At 39.5% G+C, this 16,633-nt stretch overlaps 1 protein-coding gene across 1 annotated transcript in view; it reads right to left on the bottom strand.

Moving 5' to 3' along the window:
• Cep112 (centrosomal protein 112) overlaps window positions 1-16,633 on the bottom strand; it is a 385,003-nt gene that overhangs the window by 159,342 nt on the left and 209,028 nt on the right. The window contains exon 22 of the mRNA XM_036195322.1: window positions 5,609-5,839. Within this exon, the coding sequence (XP_036051215.1) occupies window positions 5,609-5,839 (231 nt within the window). The remainder of the gene's footprint in view (window positions 1-5,608; window positions 5,840-16,633) is intronic.

Here is a 16,633-nt window from a genome sequence, read left to right as displayed (position 1 = left end):
TGACACTGAAATATCTTTAGCATAATTTGTAGAAAAGGAAGAGACAAAACTACCTGGTGTCTTCTCAGGCAGCTAGTTGGAAATTGGTAACTCACACAGATATTAAGCTGTTTTCACAGATTATATCTGAGGGCGGCATTCACAGGAGCTCTCCATAATCATTTTTCATATTTTCTAAACATCCTTTTTTAAAAGAATGGTTACTTTTAAGTAGCTCAATAGTTTGTTTTTCTAACAGACACAAAAATTATTTACTATCAGAACATAGTAATGCTCTTTAACTTTTCAAAGCTCCATACACCATGTACTTTATTTCAATTCTGTTTGAAAAGAATTTTTTTTCCATTTTTTTATTATATTTGTGTTTTAATTTTACACATCAGCCATGGGTTCCCCTGTCCTCCCCCCTCCCACTCCCACCCCCACCTTCCCCCCAGCTCCTCCCCTCCATTCCCATCTCCTCCAGGGCCAAGACTCCCCTGGGGATTCATTTAAACCTAATGGATTCAGTACAGGCAGGTCCAGTCCCCTCCTCCAGGCTGAGCAAAGCGTCCCTGTATAAGCCCAGACAGCTCATGCACTAAGGACAGGTCCTGGTCCCACAGCCTGGGTGCCTCCCAAACAGTTCAAGCTATTCAATTGTCTCACTTATCCAGAGGGCCTGATCCAGCTGGGGGCTCCACAGCCTTTGGTTCATAATTCATGTGCTTCCATTTGTTTGGCTATTTGTCCCCATGCCTCTCCAATCTTGGTCTCAACAATTGATGCTCTTACAGTCCCTCCTCTTTCTCGACAATTGGACACCTGGAGCTCCACCTGGGGCCTGGCTGAGGATCTCTGCATCCACTTCCATCAGTTATTGGATGAGAGTTCCAGCACGACCATTAGGGTGTTTGGCCATCTGATCACCAGACTAGGTCAGATCAGGCTTTCTCTCGACCATTGACAGCAGTCTACAGAGGATGTATCATTGTGGATTTCTGGGGACCTCTCCAGCACTTTGCTTCTTCCTGTTCTCATGTGGTCTTTATTTATCATGGTCTGTTATTCCTTGTTCTCCCTTTCTGTTCTTGATCCAGCTGGGATCTCCTGCTCCCCTAAGCTCTCTTTCCCTCGAACCTTGCCCTTCATTACTCCCACTGTCGTCCAGGTTGTTCATGTAGATCTCATTTATTTCTCTGTCATTGGGCGATCCCTGTGCCTTCCCTAGGGTTCCATTATCTAGGTAGCCTCCCTGGAGTTGCATAGCAGTCTAGTCATCTTTGTTTTACATCTAGTATCCTCCTATGAGTGAGTACATAAAAGCAGCTTTCACTTTGCAAATGTCAATCATGTTTTCTCTTGGATACTCTACTTCAAGGACTTGACCTTGTGGAGGTACTTCATGTTTTCCATAACTCAAGACCATTGATGATATCATCTAGGTCTAAATCACTGCTGACAGTCAGTCAGGTAGAATCTTGATTTAGTGTTTTTCTAACTGTAACATTGTGCCACTGAAGGGACCCAGGTCTACATGGGAGGTTCTACTTAGATCACTTACTATTCTAGTGTTATCTTCTCTTTGAATCTAAGTTTACACACAATAATAAGACCTTGGTTCTGATTGATAGCTGCTAGCAAATATTTTAACTTTCAGGTGTATCTACATATTAAGTTGTGCATGGTATATGCGTGTGTGTGTGTGAGTGTGCGTGCGCGCACGTGTGTGTGTGTGTGTGTGTATGTATGTGTGTGTGTATGTATGTATGTGTGTGTATGTGGTGTGTGTATGTATGTGTGTGTGTGAGCGTGTGTGTGCGTGTGTATGTGTGTGTGTGCGCACATGTGTGTATGTATGTGTGTGTGTGTGTGAGAGAGAGAGAGAGATGGGGGTTCATGCCACATGCAAGTGCTTAGGTAAGAGAACATTGAGTGTCTTGTATCAGTCTGTCTTATTCCCTTCACACAACGCCCCTCACTGAACATAACTTTATCATTATGGGTTGGTAGCCTAGCAAACAAGGCCTAGCTCATCCATTAATCTCTACCCAGTAATGCTGGGGTTACTCAGGTATGCATAACTGTACCATTTTCTTTAGGGAAATTCTGAAGATTTGAACTCGGGTCCTCACATTTGTGCAAGTGCTCTTACCACTGAATTATCTTCCAAGCACTATATTAAGTTTTCTAATTGGGTGATGAGATTTTAGCAACTTTGCAGAATGATTAGCAACTAAACTTTCAGCTTACCAGTATTGATTTAAATTTTTCATAGGTGATTCTAAAATGTTTATTAATTTGTAGAGAAAAATCAAAGTTATACTAAAATAAGCTTCATGTTTAACTTATTTAAATACTATGGAAGAAATTATATGAGACACAAATGAATATTTGAATACAAAGATAAATTTTGCCCTATCCAAAGTATCTATAATGGATTAAAATCAAATTTGGATGACATATAATTTATTTATCCACTAGGGCTATACTGAATTCTTTGATTCACTCACATAACATTTAATGAATGTCTTTTGTGCAAAGCATCATATTTGTTCTTGGAGCTTTAAAAAATAATATTCACAAGGCATGCTTTTGACTTAGTCCAGGCATTTTCTGCAGTTGAAACTGCTAATCTCGTTTGTACTAGTTCAATAAAACATTTATCAATATGAAATACAAATAAGACAGTATCAAGAACCCAGGACATGGATTTTATCGTATGGACTTTGAGGTTGATATATTTTACCAACTCATCCAAACCAACAGTCGCCAAGAGTCAGCAGGCGCACTGCTCTCTCCCATCTCCCATTTCTTCAGACTGCTCTCTTTGTGGCCCACATCCCCTGCATTCTAGTTAGCCTGTCAGTGCTCTTCTTCCGTGATGCCTACAACCACTGCCATCACTTCCGTCTCTCTGTATGACCTGCATTCTTAGTCCATTAAGTGAACCCCATTCTTCCACACTCACACTGCCCCCCTCCATCCTGTGGATGGGAGCATAGTCCCACATTCCTTCAGTATTACCATGGATCCTACTTCCACACTTCTTGAAACTCCTGACTGCATCAAGATCTGGTGGTAAATATTTGCCTATAAGTCCCTTTCAAGTTCTGTCATGGAATTTTTTATCTTTACCAACCCTCTTTCTGCCTCTTTCCTGGGTAACAGGTATGTCTCCTGTCTCTCACACAATATGAATTAGTGGTGAGCATCTCCCATGCACCAGGCTTCTCTTTCTTCAGTGGTATACAGCTGAACTGCATATGAGGTTCTCTGCCTGTGGGACTTACACTCTAGTGGGTGGAAGGGATAGAGAATAAACAAGAAAGCCCAAATAAAAGCATGATTTAATACTGTGAGATGAACTAGAAAGACATTATGAAAGAGGTGGTTAAGTAAGTCAGCCTGTAGATGAAGAACACGGTGAAGGATCCTCCGAGGCGGGCAGAGGGAGAAAGGGAAGGCTAGCTATTAGAACACTATAGACCATTATGAGCTGAGGTGGTAGGACCTAGAAGCTAGAGAGTGGCATATCCCAGGAAGACACTGATAGCCATGTGTCTGCACCCTCGTAGCCAAGGGCTGAGGTGGGCTTGCTCTCAGCTGTGCCTTCTTTTGCTGCCAGAAGGCATGCTATCTGTCATCTTCTGCCAGTCTCCAGACTGGACTACCCCTGATAGTCCCTTCTCTCCAGCTTCAAAATGCTCGAGGTGTTCAGTGTAAAAAGACACTCTGCTTTGACTCCTGCTGATTGTAATGTCAGAGTTTCCCAGTCAACAGAGGGCTCCCGCATCTTCATGGCCTCACTCAACTTCGGCAAACATGGTTTGCGTCTACACTATCATTTTCAGCATGCTGTCCAAGATCATCAGTGACTTCTCAGCTTCAATCCAGTGACCTCTCCTCAACCCTCATCCTTCTTGACTCGCTGTCACATTCTTGACAGGCCTGCTTTCCAAAGACTCATTTTCTGTGTTCCATGAAAATAAATTCTGTACATAATTCTTTTACCTCGATGACCCTTTTATGACTGAAATGCTTGTCTGTCTGTCTGTCTGCCTCTCCTTCTTCCTCCTTCTTCACCTTCTTCTCATTAGCAGTCTCACTCCCCAAACCACAAGCCAGGCGTTCTCTGTGGGCAACTTCTACACCTGTTTTCTCCAGGCCTACCTTTTCCTCAAGTATCCAGAAACATCCTTTCAACAGCAAGTAAACACCACAGCTCATGTTCAGGCAGCACTTTTAATTTTATTTTTATTTTTATTTTTATTTTTTTGGTGTTTTGAGACAGGGTTTCTCTGTAGCTTTGTAGACCAGGCTGGCCTCAAACTCACAGAGATTCACCTGCCTCTGCCTCCTGAGTGCTGGGGTTACAGGCATGTGCCACCACTGATGGCTAGTCTCCTCCCCTTCCTCCTTTGCCCTCCAGCTAGTCCGTTTTTTCATGGAGAGATCCCTCTTTATAGGGTCCAGTCAGATTACACCACTACTCTGTTCAAGCATGGATGCCTCCTCTACTCAGAGTCACAGTAATATATCATACTATGACAACCTCAGGCCCTGGGCTGAGGCCCTGAGGACTCCACTCTGGATTCTCCTTGGTCCTCATTTGCAGCCACACTAGTGTCCACACTGGTATCTAACAGGCCAGACACACTTTCAGCTCTTTGGAGCATCCTTACTACTTAATTGTGAGTACAGAGCTACTCTGCCATTGGCAAAGTGTGTTAAAAGCTGACTTCTGTGTGAATTAAGGCACTAAGGCATAGCCCTAGCTCACACTGTAAGATCTGTGTGATAATGCCTAGAGTGATCGTACGGACTCTTTTGGGGCTCAACATTCTTGAAAAAGGAAAAGAAAGGAAAAGAAAAGTAGAAGTTGAACAGAATTAGATGATTCTTAAATTTCCCTTTCCAAGTTCTAGTCTGAAGATCCAGCCTGGCATTAAGAAACAAACAAACAAACAACAACAACAACAACAACAACAACAACAAAACAGAAAAAAGAGCTCTAGGAACAATTTACACTTGGTATGATGAACAGCAATGCTCTTTCAGCACCTGATTAAATATTTCAGCTTTTAAAAAGAATATTCTAGATTGTAACTTGAATGTAATCTAAGCCAAATGTATAAAAACTATATTGATATGTATTTCAATAATATAACATTCTAAATGAACTTATTTCTTCTAAAATATCAACTTAGGAGAATACATCATCATTTTTGTTAGTGTTATTAAAGAGAAATTATAAAGACTAGAAATAACTATTAGACATCAACCTAGGGAAAATGTATAACCTAAGAGAATTCAGAGCTATAGCTCACACAGTCCCTACTACATGGTATGTAATGATGTGATAACACTATTCTATCACAGTATTTAGTTACTATGAAAGGGGCTAGCCCAGAGAACCCCTCCCATTAGAGTCAAGGGAAAGTTAAGTAGTTCCTTAGAGCATTTTAGCAGTGCATAAGACAGAGCAAGATTTTCAAAGTGCTCATCTAAATCTGAAGAGTAGATTCATATCTGCCCACTTCCAGAGACCAAGAAGCAGAGCAGGGACAGTGGGTTTTAAATCTGCACTTCCACAGTCTAAGCAGAGTCCTTCCAAACAGCTCCTCACCTTCTCCAGGGTCATCTCGGTCTCGGCAGCATGTGTCTTTTTCAGCTCCATTTTTGCCCTTTCAGACTCAGCCTTCAGCTTGTTGACAGCAGTCTCATGGTCCCTCGCAGCCCTCTGCTTTTCTTCCTCTCGAAGAAGACCCAGTTCTACCAGCTGCTGTTTCCTCTGAGAGTTCACACTGATCAGTTCTTCCCTCAACTTATGAACCTGGGCCTCCATGTCAGCAATGATCTAGGCAAAACAGAAGATACATGAGAGAAGTCACAAAGGAACTACTACACAGGGCCAATAAATACACAGTTTCCAAGGCCACCTGTCCTTCATGTCCCCACCCAGATCTTTGTGGCTCTCTGTGTCTGTCAATCCCACGCTGTCCCTCACCTCAGAGGTAAATGCCACGTGGAGAAAGAACATTCTTCTATATATTGTTTCTTTATACATCACCACATTTCCTAAGTTTATTTCTTCATAATACCTATGTTGGTGGAATGAGTATTCTTCTAAAACTGGCTTTTTAAAATATTCAACATCAAGTTCTTGGAATTCATCTAATGTCCTTGTATTTTTGTTTTCATATCATTGGCTTTGGCTTTGATTTTGTTATGTCCTTACTTCTATTTTCTTAGATTCTTTCATATTTCTTCTTCCAATTTCTTATTTTGGATAGCTAACTCATTTTTATCCTTTCTTTTCTGATGTATAAACTTGAAGTTGTATTCCATCTGTTTATTGTAGATATATGGTGTTTTTGTTATCACTTAGTCCAACACACATTTAACTTCCTTTCTTCTTTCCTTTGACTTGTGAATCATTCAGATGTATGCTTCTTAGCTATGAAATTCATGGGCTAGGTTTCCTAAGGCTGCTGTAACAAAGTGCCATAAACTGGGTGGTTTAAAGAACACTAAGGTGAAGCTAGAGAGAGGGCTCGGCAATTGCGAGCACTTGCTGCTCAGGCAGAACACCAGGTTTGGTTCCCAGCATCCACGTGGCAGCTCACAACCTCCATAACTCTAGTCAGAAGGGGGATTCAGTGTCTTCCTCTGTGGGCAGTAGGCCTGCACAAAGTGTGCATCTATACATGCAGGCAAACACACTCCTACACACAAAATAAATAGATATTTAAAATATAGGAGAAATCTATTCTCTCCCAGTTCTGGAGGGTAGCAACCTCCAAACCAAGAGCTGTCTGAGTTGGTTGCTTCTGGGGTTCTGAAAAACTCTTTCCATTCATCTCTCTTAGATACTGGCATCTGCTATCCACACTTGGTTTTCCTTGGTGTGTAGACACAGCATTCCAGCCTCTTCTCCACCTTGCCAGCAATCTCTCTCTCTCTCTCTCTCTCTCTCTCTCTCTCTCTCTCTCTCTCTCTCTCTCTCTCTCTCTCTCAGTATCCATGCCTCTATGTTTCACTGTTCCATAAGGGCACTGACCACACTGAGGTCAGGAGTACAGAATGTACCATACCTCCCATTACTAAAATTGAGAATGTTGGTAAGCAATGTTGCCATTTTTAAAAAAGCTTCATGAAAGATGGCTAAGGAATTGGCCTAAACTTTCTACATATGTTGAGTGCTGCATTCTATAAATGTCCATTGGATCAAATATTTATGTTGCTGAAGTCTATGACCTACTGATACATGCAAACATAAGCTGTCAGCTAATGATGCACATTAAAATCTCTCACTGTACTAACAAATTTGTTTGCTCCTCCTTGTCAAGTTTCCATTTATATATTTTGAGATTGCAAGGGACACATCTTGTTCACTGGCTTTTTGTTATCAAATAATGATCCTCATATGCCATTATTATTAAATAATTGCCCTCCTCACCTCCAGCATGAGTCTGCCATAAAGTCCCTTTTGCTTAGGGTTAAGGACATGAATGACAGGTCTTTAGATGTGGGGGTATTTATTTGGTATATTTTATTTAATGTTTTACTTTAAAGCTTTCTGCATCTTCAATTTTAAATATATACATTATAAGCAGCATACTGACTTTCAACTTCCTTTTTAAACTCTTACCAATATGTGTCTTTTAAGTAGACATCTAGTCCAATTCGTCCCTGCACTTGAATACTGCCCTGGTTAAAACCCTCCCATGCTATTCGTACTGCTCTTCTACTTCGTATTTCCTCCATGTTTGTCTTTTAGTCTAAATAAGTCCATTCCTTCATGTGCTGCATTTCCCATCCTGGTTCCTCACTCTTCTCTTCTCACAGAGAATACCACTTTGCTGCCCTCCACCACATTTTACGTTCTTTCCTCGTGGATAGGCACCAACCCCTGCAGTGTGTACTGGTCTCAAAGTCTCTTTCTGGTGCGGTTAGTCCTTTCCAGGGACTTCACTCCGTCTCTGCCTGCTTTCCAGGTCTGCTCTTTGTCTCCAGTGCTCCTTGGTTTCTTTATTTTCCCCTAAGCGTCCACTTGCTTGTTATTTGGACCAAGCTTGTTACTTTCTAAAGCTATGTCGAATCTTTGACAAGTACTGCAAGTTTTCAGTGAACCCGGCTCTTCTGCTTCTGTAGAGAACCTGGAGTATCTTTCTTCCCACAACACTACTACACACTTCTAATGAAAATCTCCTGTTCTTTCATTTCTCTTGATACCTTTCACATTCCTCATGCAGCAGTCTCCATGTTGTTTTCTTTGGCTTCTGCTACGCTGTCAGGTCCATCCAGGTTCTAAGTCTCAGGTGTTTTGCTTATTTTAGTTTTACTCTTTGTACAGTATGCTCAGAAACTTCACATTCTTTCACCAGGTTAAATCCATTTATGTTTTCTTTAATCATGACATAACACATTAAACATGACTACTTTCTAGTCCACAGATGGCATGCCAAGCAGCAAAGTCTTAGAGGCTTCTTTGACTGTTTTACTATTCACAACTTGTAGAGGTTCTGGTTCATAGTGCTCTATTCAACGTTTGTGCTCTTAAAAAAATGTAAGCTCCTATTTCTTGGCATGTTATCTGTAGGGACAAAGTGGGTGTCTGCCAATCATGTCATTCTGACAGACACATAGACCCTAAAATAATAAAATGAAACAAAAAGATAAACTTGAGAGGGGCAAGACTGGAAAAGCCAGAGACTGGAAAGGACAGTGCCGTGACACAGTGTTTTCTGGACATGACAGGGCCATGGCACTCCTGCACTCACAGCAGCTGTGGGTACTTGAACTAAGTCTGCACAAGATCCAGGCAATCAGAATTCCAGCACAGAAGCTGAACTGCTTTTGGTAGCTGCAGGCTGCTAGGGTGAAGAAGTTTAGTTTACCTCATGGATGTGCTCCTGGTAGGCTACCTGTGCTCCAGTGGGTGGCCTCACATAGAAATGAGTAAGGGCAGTACTAACTGAGATCAGGGAAAGATCTGGGAGGAGATGGAGGATGGGAACAGGAGTGGATATGATCAAAATACGTGTGTGTGTGTGTGTGTGTGTGTGTGTGTGTGTGTGTGTGTGTGTAATTCTCAAAGAATAAAAACACATTTAAAAATAAAAAAATAAAAATTTTGTAGGAATTAAAATAATTATACCTCACCATCAACAAAAATATTATATTCATTGTTTTATTTAAAAACTTTACTATTTCTACTTGCTAAATGATAACTTGGAGTTTTGAAATATTTAGTTTGCACATGGCATCTTATACAGATTATTTGATTTAATCTTTGCGGTAATTCACTGATAGATACTGGAATTCTGCAATAATACAATTGCAAACTGCAATAACGTACTGAGTCTTTCATTTTGCACTGAGGAAGATCATCACTGGCTGGCCTGCTCAGCCTGCTCCTTACTCAAACTATTACAGGTGGAGCACAAAGACATTTATGTTTAATGATGACAGAAGGCTGAGGTGGTACTGTTCCCTTTTTTTATTCTGTCTCTATAAAAATGCCAACTTAAAATCACCTCAGAAGAATGCATAGGACTTCCATAAAAAGCCAGCTCTCTCTCTCTCTCTCTTTTGAACTGAGGATTGAACCCAGGGCCTTGCGCTTGCTAGCTAGACAAGCACACTACCACTGAGCTAAATCTGCCGGGCTGTGGTGGCACATGCCTTTAATCCCAGCACTCAGGAGGCAGAGCCAGGCAGATCTCTGTGAGTTTGAGGCCAGTCTGGGCTACCAAGTAAGCTCCAGGAACTACACAGGGAAACCCTGTCTTGAAAAACCAGAAAAAAAAAAAAAAAAGCCAGCTCTCATAAATGTGTACTAGAAAAGATAAATCTTTTTCTTTCTGAAAATACACCGAATGTTTTAAAGCTTGTTTTCTCCTTTCATAGGGACCTATACATTTGCATATCAATAGATAGCAACAGATCAATTATGTTTGAAAAGTCTCTTGCTTTTTATTCCTTGTTTTTATTAATGATTCCTCCAATCTTGATAATTAAAATAACAAATAGTCATTTAATTAAATTGATAATAGATGAGAACACTAAGATTGGACAAACAGAAACACTAGACATGCTTCTGAAGACAAAGTACTTTAAAAAGCTCCCTGATCTCCAGGTGACAACACAGAACTGGCTGTCCTGCCTAGTCCACACTGTAGAACCCGGGAAGCATGGATCTAGAGCTCCAGGCCAATAAATACCTTCAAAGCAACAAAACAAACTCCAAGAAGCTCCCAAGAGAAACTACAGCAGTCCCAACATAGAAACCATGGGTGTGTGGAAAAATATAGCAGGAAGCTGATGTGAGCTCTTTTGGCAAGTGCCTCTCCCTTCTGTTGTCTTATTGATAATTATTGATAATCACATGATAAATTTGTGAACAAATTACAAAGAAATGTTGCTTTAGGGTACATTGTCAAAGTTATTTGCACGAAAGATACAATTATGTCCACTCCCCCCCATCCAATTGCTCTAAAGAAATATCTAATCCATTTCTGGTATGACCCACAGTGTGCATGTGCACAATTTACTCCACACCTCCCTAGTGCTGTACTGTATCGTGTATATTCTATTGCCTGACTTGGTATGTGATGTTGAATTAGAGAAAGGAGTATTTAATTGCTGGAAATATGGACACACACACTGCTTAAGTTTAATGATGATCTTCAAAAAGAAAAATCTATCCTGAAAATGCATCAACTAACTGTAGACAAAATGAAATGATAAGAGAGAACTTAAGGGTGAAGGCTTCACTTATGTCATAGCATGTGTTGATAACTAGACCGATTTGAGCACCAGCATCAGTGAGAAGCAGGTGCTTTTGTGTTGCCCTACTATTGTAAATAATAAGCTATAAAATTTCATCTATGTGATGGATATAAAGTAACTGAATTAATGAAAATTTCACAGGCAGGGGATGGAGAGATGGCTCAGTGGTTAAGAGCACTGGCACAGGATCCAGTTTTGGTTCTCATCATCAACATGGTGGTTCACAACCTTCTGCACTCCAGTAACAGGGATCTGATACCATCTTCTGGCTTCCTCAGGCGCCAGGCCCACATGATATACACATACACACATGTAGCCAAAACAAATCATTTAAAAAATTTAATAGGTTACTAAAGGCTGTGTCTATACTACACCATAAAAACAACTGTTTTCAAGTTGACTTTCAATCAATAATTGAAAATGTACTGCCAGTTTCCTTAGAAAGCTAATGATCTCAAAGCCACTTGGAATCTCACAAGTTCTGGTAACAGAACAGCAAAGTTCAAACACTCTACAGATGATTATGAATTTCCAGGATCAACATCAGACTGGCTACAAATAAAATTTATAAATACACTAATAAAAATACAATGTCACTTACATTGAGGGCATGCTGTTAACCAGTTGGATTATTTTCCAAGTTGAAAACTTATTTTCAGACCTTTTGGTATAAAGGCACATCAGTGAAATCCCGACACATGAAGCTAAATCGACAATCTCCATCATCTTTTACAAAAACTTTATGAAAAGCACAAGAAGCTTAAACCTTTCAATGTTACTACTTAAAATTACATGTAATTTACTATGTTTAATACATCTGTATTATGTAAAAGTTATAATGATAGGAAACACCAGGAAAAAATTCCCTAAGGAATTTTGAGAAGAAAATATAAACTACACACTCACCATAACAGATGAGAGGTACCATGAGAATTCAAATGAAGCAGTAACTTCTAGCTAGGAAAGGCTCTGTAAAACTAATTTGTAGTTAGAAGCTTTTCTGTGTCCTGCCTGCCAGTTCCCTGTCCTGCTGCCACTTGTAAATAACCACTCAGAGGCTTAATAATAATTACAAACTGTTCATACTAAATAAAACCGATAACCTCAGCTGGACCTTAAGAAGAAGAAATGGCATCTGTAGATAGGCATAGACAGGATATTTCAGGTATACAAAGAATGAGAAGCATGAAAGAAACCAGACACCAAATTCAAGAGAAATGAGGAACTACTGAAGAAAACAGTGTAGACATGAAAGAATCCAGAATGCTGTAAGATTGATTAAATATACTCAAGAGAGACAGAAAGGCCCACTGAGTTGAGAGTAGAATGGATGGGTATAACTTTAGAAGCAGAATTGTAAATAACTAAATAACTAAATGCACACTGAAGGCAAGAAGAAAAGAGGAAGATTGTTGAGTTACCATCCTGACTTCAACCAGTTTCATAATTGAGGTATTCAGAGAGTCCTTCAAGAAGTGAAACAACTAAATCTTGCATGAGACTTTTTTGATATGTCTTCATTCATAGAAATAATTGAATTGTGCAAAGGAAAAAAAAAAACAAAACAAAGCAAACCATGCCCAGGTTGTATTTCCTGTTCTGAAAGCAGAGAAACTAACAAAGCAAACACCAAAGGCAAGGCACTGTAGAAGGAACAGGGGACACATCATATTGTGGCTCCAAAGCAAGGACACAGCTGGAGAACACAGCTGCCCTTGAATACACTGGAGAATCTGGAACTGGTAAAGTGGTTTCAGAGCAAGTGTTTTCTATTCTCAGCTGAAACCAATACCAATTCCCCTCTGAAGAAAAGGTTTCTCAGGTAAAGGCCTTCGAGTGTTTCTTAACATTAATAATGGGAATACAGAAAAACCATCAAAAAATCATCATGAACAAGTTAGCCTCCCCATGCTCTGTAATCATCAGAATAGGCATAAAAGAAAGTAGGCACTAAAGAGCTGAGGACCCAGTCACCAAGACAGTGCCTATAGGCAGACAGGACGGGCGAAGGAAGGCAGTTAAAGCACAGTAGCAGCAAACGGTTAAATGTAGAAGGAACTTAAGAAAGCACCCACATTACAGCCAAGTAAACCAGGAAATGACAACTAATGAATGAGATGGTTGCAGGTATGGAAGGGGAGGGAAAGTGAGACCCCCATATATGCCTATTTAGAGTTTGAGGAAGAGAAAGGTGATGACAGGGAATTTTCAGTGACAGGAGAATTTTTGAAAAATGAGAAGTAGAGAGTAAAACATCTGCCAAGCAGGGGAGAAGTGAGTGAGGACCAGTTGCATTGTCCTAGCATGTTTTCTTGAAGAGGCAGGTGCTAAATGACTAGCCACACACAGCAGAACAAACAGTCTCACTCATATGTAAGATCTAAAAATATAAAGGATTTCAATACCTAGAACAAAACAGTGATCACCAGGGATGTTGGCAGGGGTGGGAAAAGAAAACAGGATAGGAAAGTCAGAAGACAAAGTTGCACAAGTGTAGATTGAACAAGCTTAGTTACACAGGTACAGCAGGAAGATGTGAATGCTATGGTTTTATAGGCAATGGGAGTTACTATGTGTGTTGATTTACTTTATACAGTATCATCTTACTACACATACAGATCCTTCAGCACCATTTTGTTTGTATTAACTGAACTTAAACGTTTTAAAAAGAAGAAATGAAGGGGGAAAGGAGGGATTAGAGGAATGAAGAAGAAATTAGTAGCATGGATAAGCACTTTAAAAACTTTATTAACACATTTTCCTAAATTTTAATTTTATTCTATACGTAATACATCGATATATTTTAAGAATCCTTCTGATCCCTCATTTAGATTTGTTTTTACTGGTACCTTTAAAATATTCTTGACTGTGAAAACAGACTGTTCACAATCTGAATGAAAGAAGTCATTAACAGTTCAGTATGGAATGAGAAAATGAAGTTGAAGCACTCACGCTGCCTGATATCAGGACTTCCAATAAAGCTACAGTGAATGTTGGTGGAGAGAACGAGAATCAGCAAGGACCACACATACAGACTGATGAAGAGCACATAGCCCAGAAGGACTCCCACAAACTGCTGGCCTGGAAGGCTATTCAATGAAAATTTATAATTTATAAAACATTAAAAAATCAACCAAGATACAATCATCGCTCCTTTCATAAAAATTAGATGTAAATGAACTGTGGACATAAAGGTAAACACAAACCCTCAGAACAGAAGGGCTGGGACACAGATCACTGCTCAGCATCACAAAGTCCTGGACCTGATCTTCAGTGCTACAAAAATAAACACAAAAAAATAAAAACATAAAAACTTAGAGAAGAAAAAATAGGAGGAAATGTATCAGGCCTTGACTACTTGTTATTAGATATATCAGCATAATCCATGAAATAGAAACACTGATACAAGGAATAATATTTTAAAATTTTAAATGGATACCCCATGAAAGGTATGTTACAAGCATTACAAGATAATCCACAGAACAGGAGAAAAGTGCAAAGCAGAGGACACAACAAATGGAATAAAACTATGGGGAGAAAGGTCACACCCAACCCCCATAGGAAAATTTGTCGTGTAAACGTACTTAGATGTACTTATGAAATTAAAGTAGTGCCCTTCCAAAAACTGGTGGCATCAGAGGCCTATCCTCTACAACACTGCAACTGAATTAGCTGACAACAAGGAACCAAACAAGGAGAGCAAAAGGAAGATAGTTCCCCATACATTTCAAAATCAAAAGCACCCACTTTCACTCAGGGCTTGCGATAAAATGAAAAAGGACTGTAGAGTATCTGGAGCAGATCTGTGGAAGGACGCCGGTCCTTTTCACACTGGTGCTGCTGTAGACAGGAATGGAAGGGGTGGGGACAGCAGGTCAGGGGAGATGGAAAGTATTTCACTGTATCTATTTTTGTAGCTTACAAATTCTGATTGATGTTACTTATTTCCTAACCTAAATAAATCCATAACATTTAAGCAAGATGTTTATAAATGACTGATAATTGCAGTGTTCCTTCTTAAATCTTAGAAGATGAAACCTCAATCAGGGAAATGAGTCTTGTGTGTGCTATTTATTTAAAATGCTGATTATTAATAATATAGGTAAATTGATTAATACATTAGCTAAGGAGATTAAGTTCTGGTAATATTAATTTTCAAAATCCACAGAAACACTGAATTTAGAGATGAACATCAACAGAAATTCTAAAGGTATGCTGTCACATTTCTAATACTGATATTTTCATTAAGTATTAACAAAAATATGCTCTATTTTACAGTGGATATGGTCCATACATTTCAGTGTGAGCATGCGTCCAGTCGTTCTGTGATTAGAATGTGTGTGTGACTTCTTTTACTCTCTCAGGTTTCCAATGCCTGTCAGGACGACAGTTTATGGCACATGTTGTACTTACCCAGTGTGTGGAGCAAAGTCACCTGACAAAAAAATCTGACATTTTGTTTCTTCTTAAACCAATGACAAAAGATTCCCCTCTCCTTTCTCCCTCATTCAATCCTGAGAACAAGCTTGTTCTCCATCCACTCCTGATTATCCCCCTAAACCCCATCCTGAAAAAAAGCTATGCCTTCAAACAGACTCACAGCTACCTACTGTGGTCACAGCCCTACTGGGCTGAGGTGCCAGATAAGACTGTTACCCTCAATTTTCAACACTTACTTGCTTAATGATCTGGGCTCTAGATTGCTGGACTTTGGAATGCTGTTATCTAAAACTACAGCTCCCAATCAATTTTAGGATTTGATTATTGTCTAACTACAAATATATCCTTTTTTATGTTTTGGCTAACAGACTCTTGAAGCTTTCTCCCAGATTTCTTGATCTGAATTAATTTTCCCTAACTCATCTAATTTGATTTCTGACCCATCAACTGATTCTCATCATGATTAATGATCTGCAGTCATGCCTAGGTACTAAGGCTCAAGTCCTACCCTCTACAACTCTTAAAATACTGACATTATTGGATTTATTCTCAGGCCATTTATTGAGCCATTTATTTCCCAGCAAAACTAAGTAAGTGACAAAAATGAAAATAACTACCTGCAAAGTGTTGAAACAGAAATGCACGTTGCCATGGAAACAGAGCAGTATTTGTGACCTACCTTTTATTCTATGCAGTTCCAAAGCCAAGAAGTAGCCAAAGAAAAATGAGAGACTTAACTAAGAATGTGATAAAAGAAATCAGAAAGTACATATTACTTTTATTAGTAGGAATTGTATAATGTGTTCTTTCTGGTCTACTTTTTGCTGTCTGTTGGGTAAGAAATGCCACAAACTTAGTTACTAATTTCATATGTCATAAGGAAATATTTTTCTTAGTTCTGCATGTTCACAATTGAATGTACACAACAAAGCAGATGCTGTTAACTAAAATTATATCCACAATACAAACCACATCACCTAAATAAATAACTTTCTTTTTAGTTCAATTCTAGAAAACCATTATATATTAGAGCATATTTACATATATTCTAAAATGCTTCAATATTTTACAAGTAGCTTCTTGTAACCTAGCAAACATGTAGGTTGTTATTTCAAACAAACAAACAACAAACAAACATAAAAGAGGCTTAAAAAGATGGGTTGCCAGGTATGGTGGTGCACACCTTTAATCCTGGCATTCAGGAGGTAGAGGCAAGCGTTCTCTTAGTTTGAGGCCAGCCTGGTCTACAGAATGAGTTCCAGGACAGCCAGGGCTATGCAGAGAAACTCTGTCTCAAAAAAAAAAAAAAAATAAAATAAAAGGATGAGGATGTGGTATGTGTTTTAGTTCAGGAATCTTGTTGACTTCACAAGCCTACTCTATCTGACAGCACCACATTTCAGCCAGCTGCAGCATC

This window comes from Onychomys torridus, chromosome 8 (genome assembly GCF_903995425.1).
Source record: "Onychomys torridus chromosome 8, mOncTor1.1, whole genome shotgun sequence".
Taxonomy (NCBI): Eukaryota; Metazoa; Chordata; class Mammalia; order Rodentia; family Cricetidae; genus Onychomys; species Onychomys torridus.
Note: the sequence above shows the minus strand (reverse complement) of the source record. Positions and strands in the feature narration are given on the sequence as shown.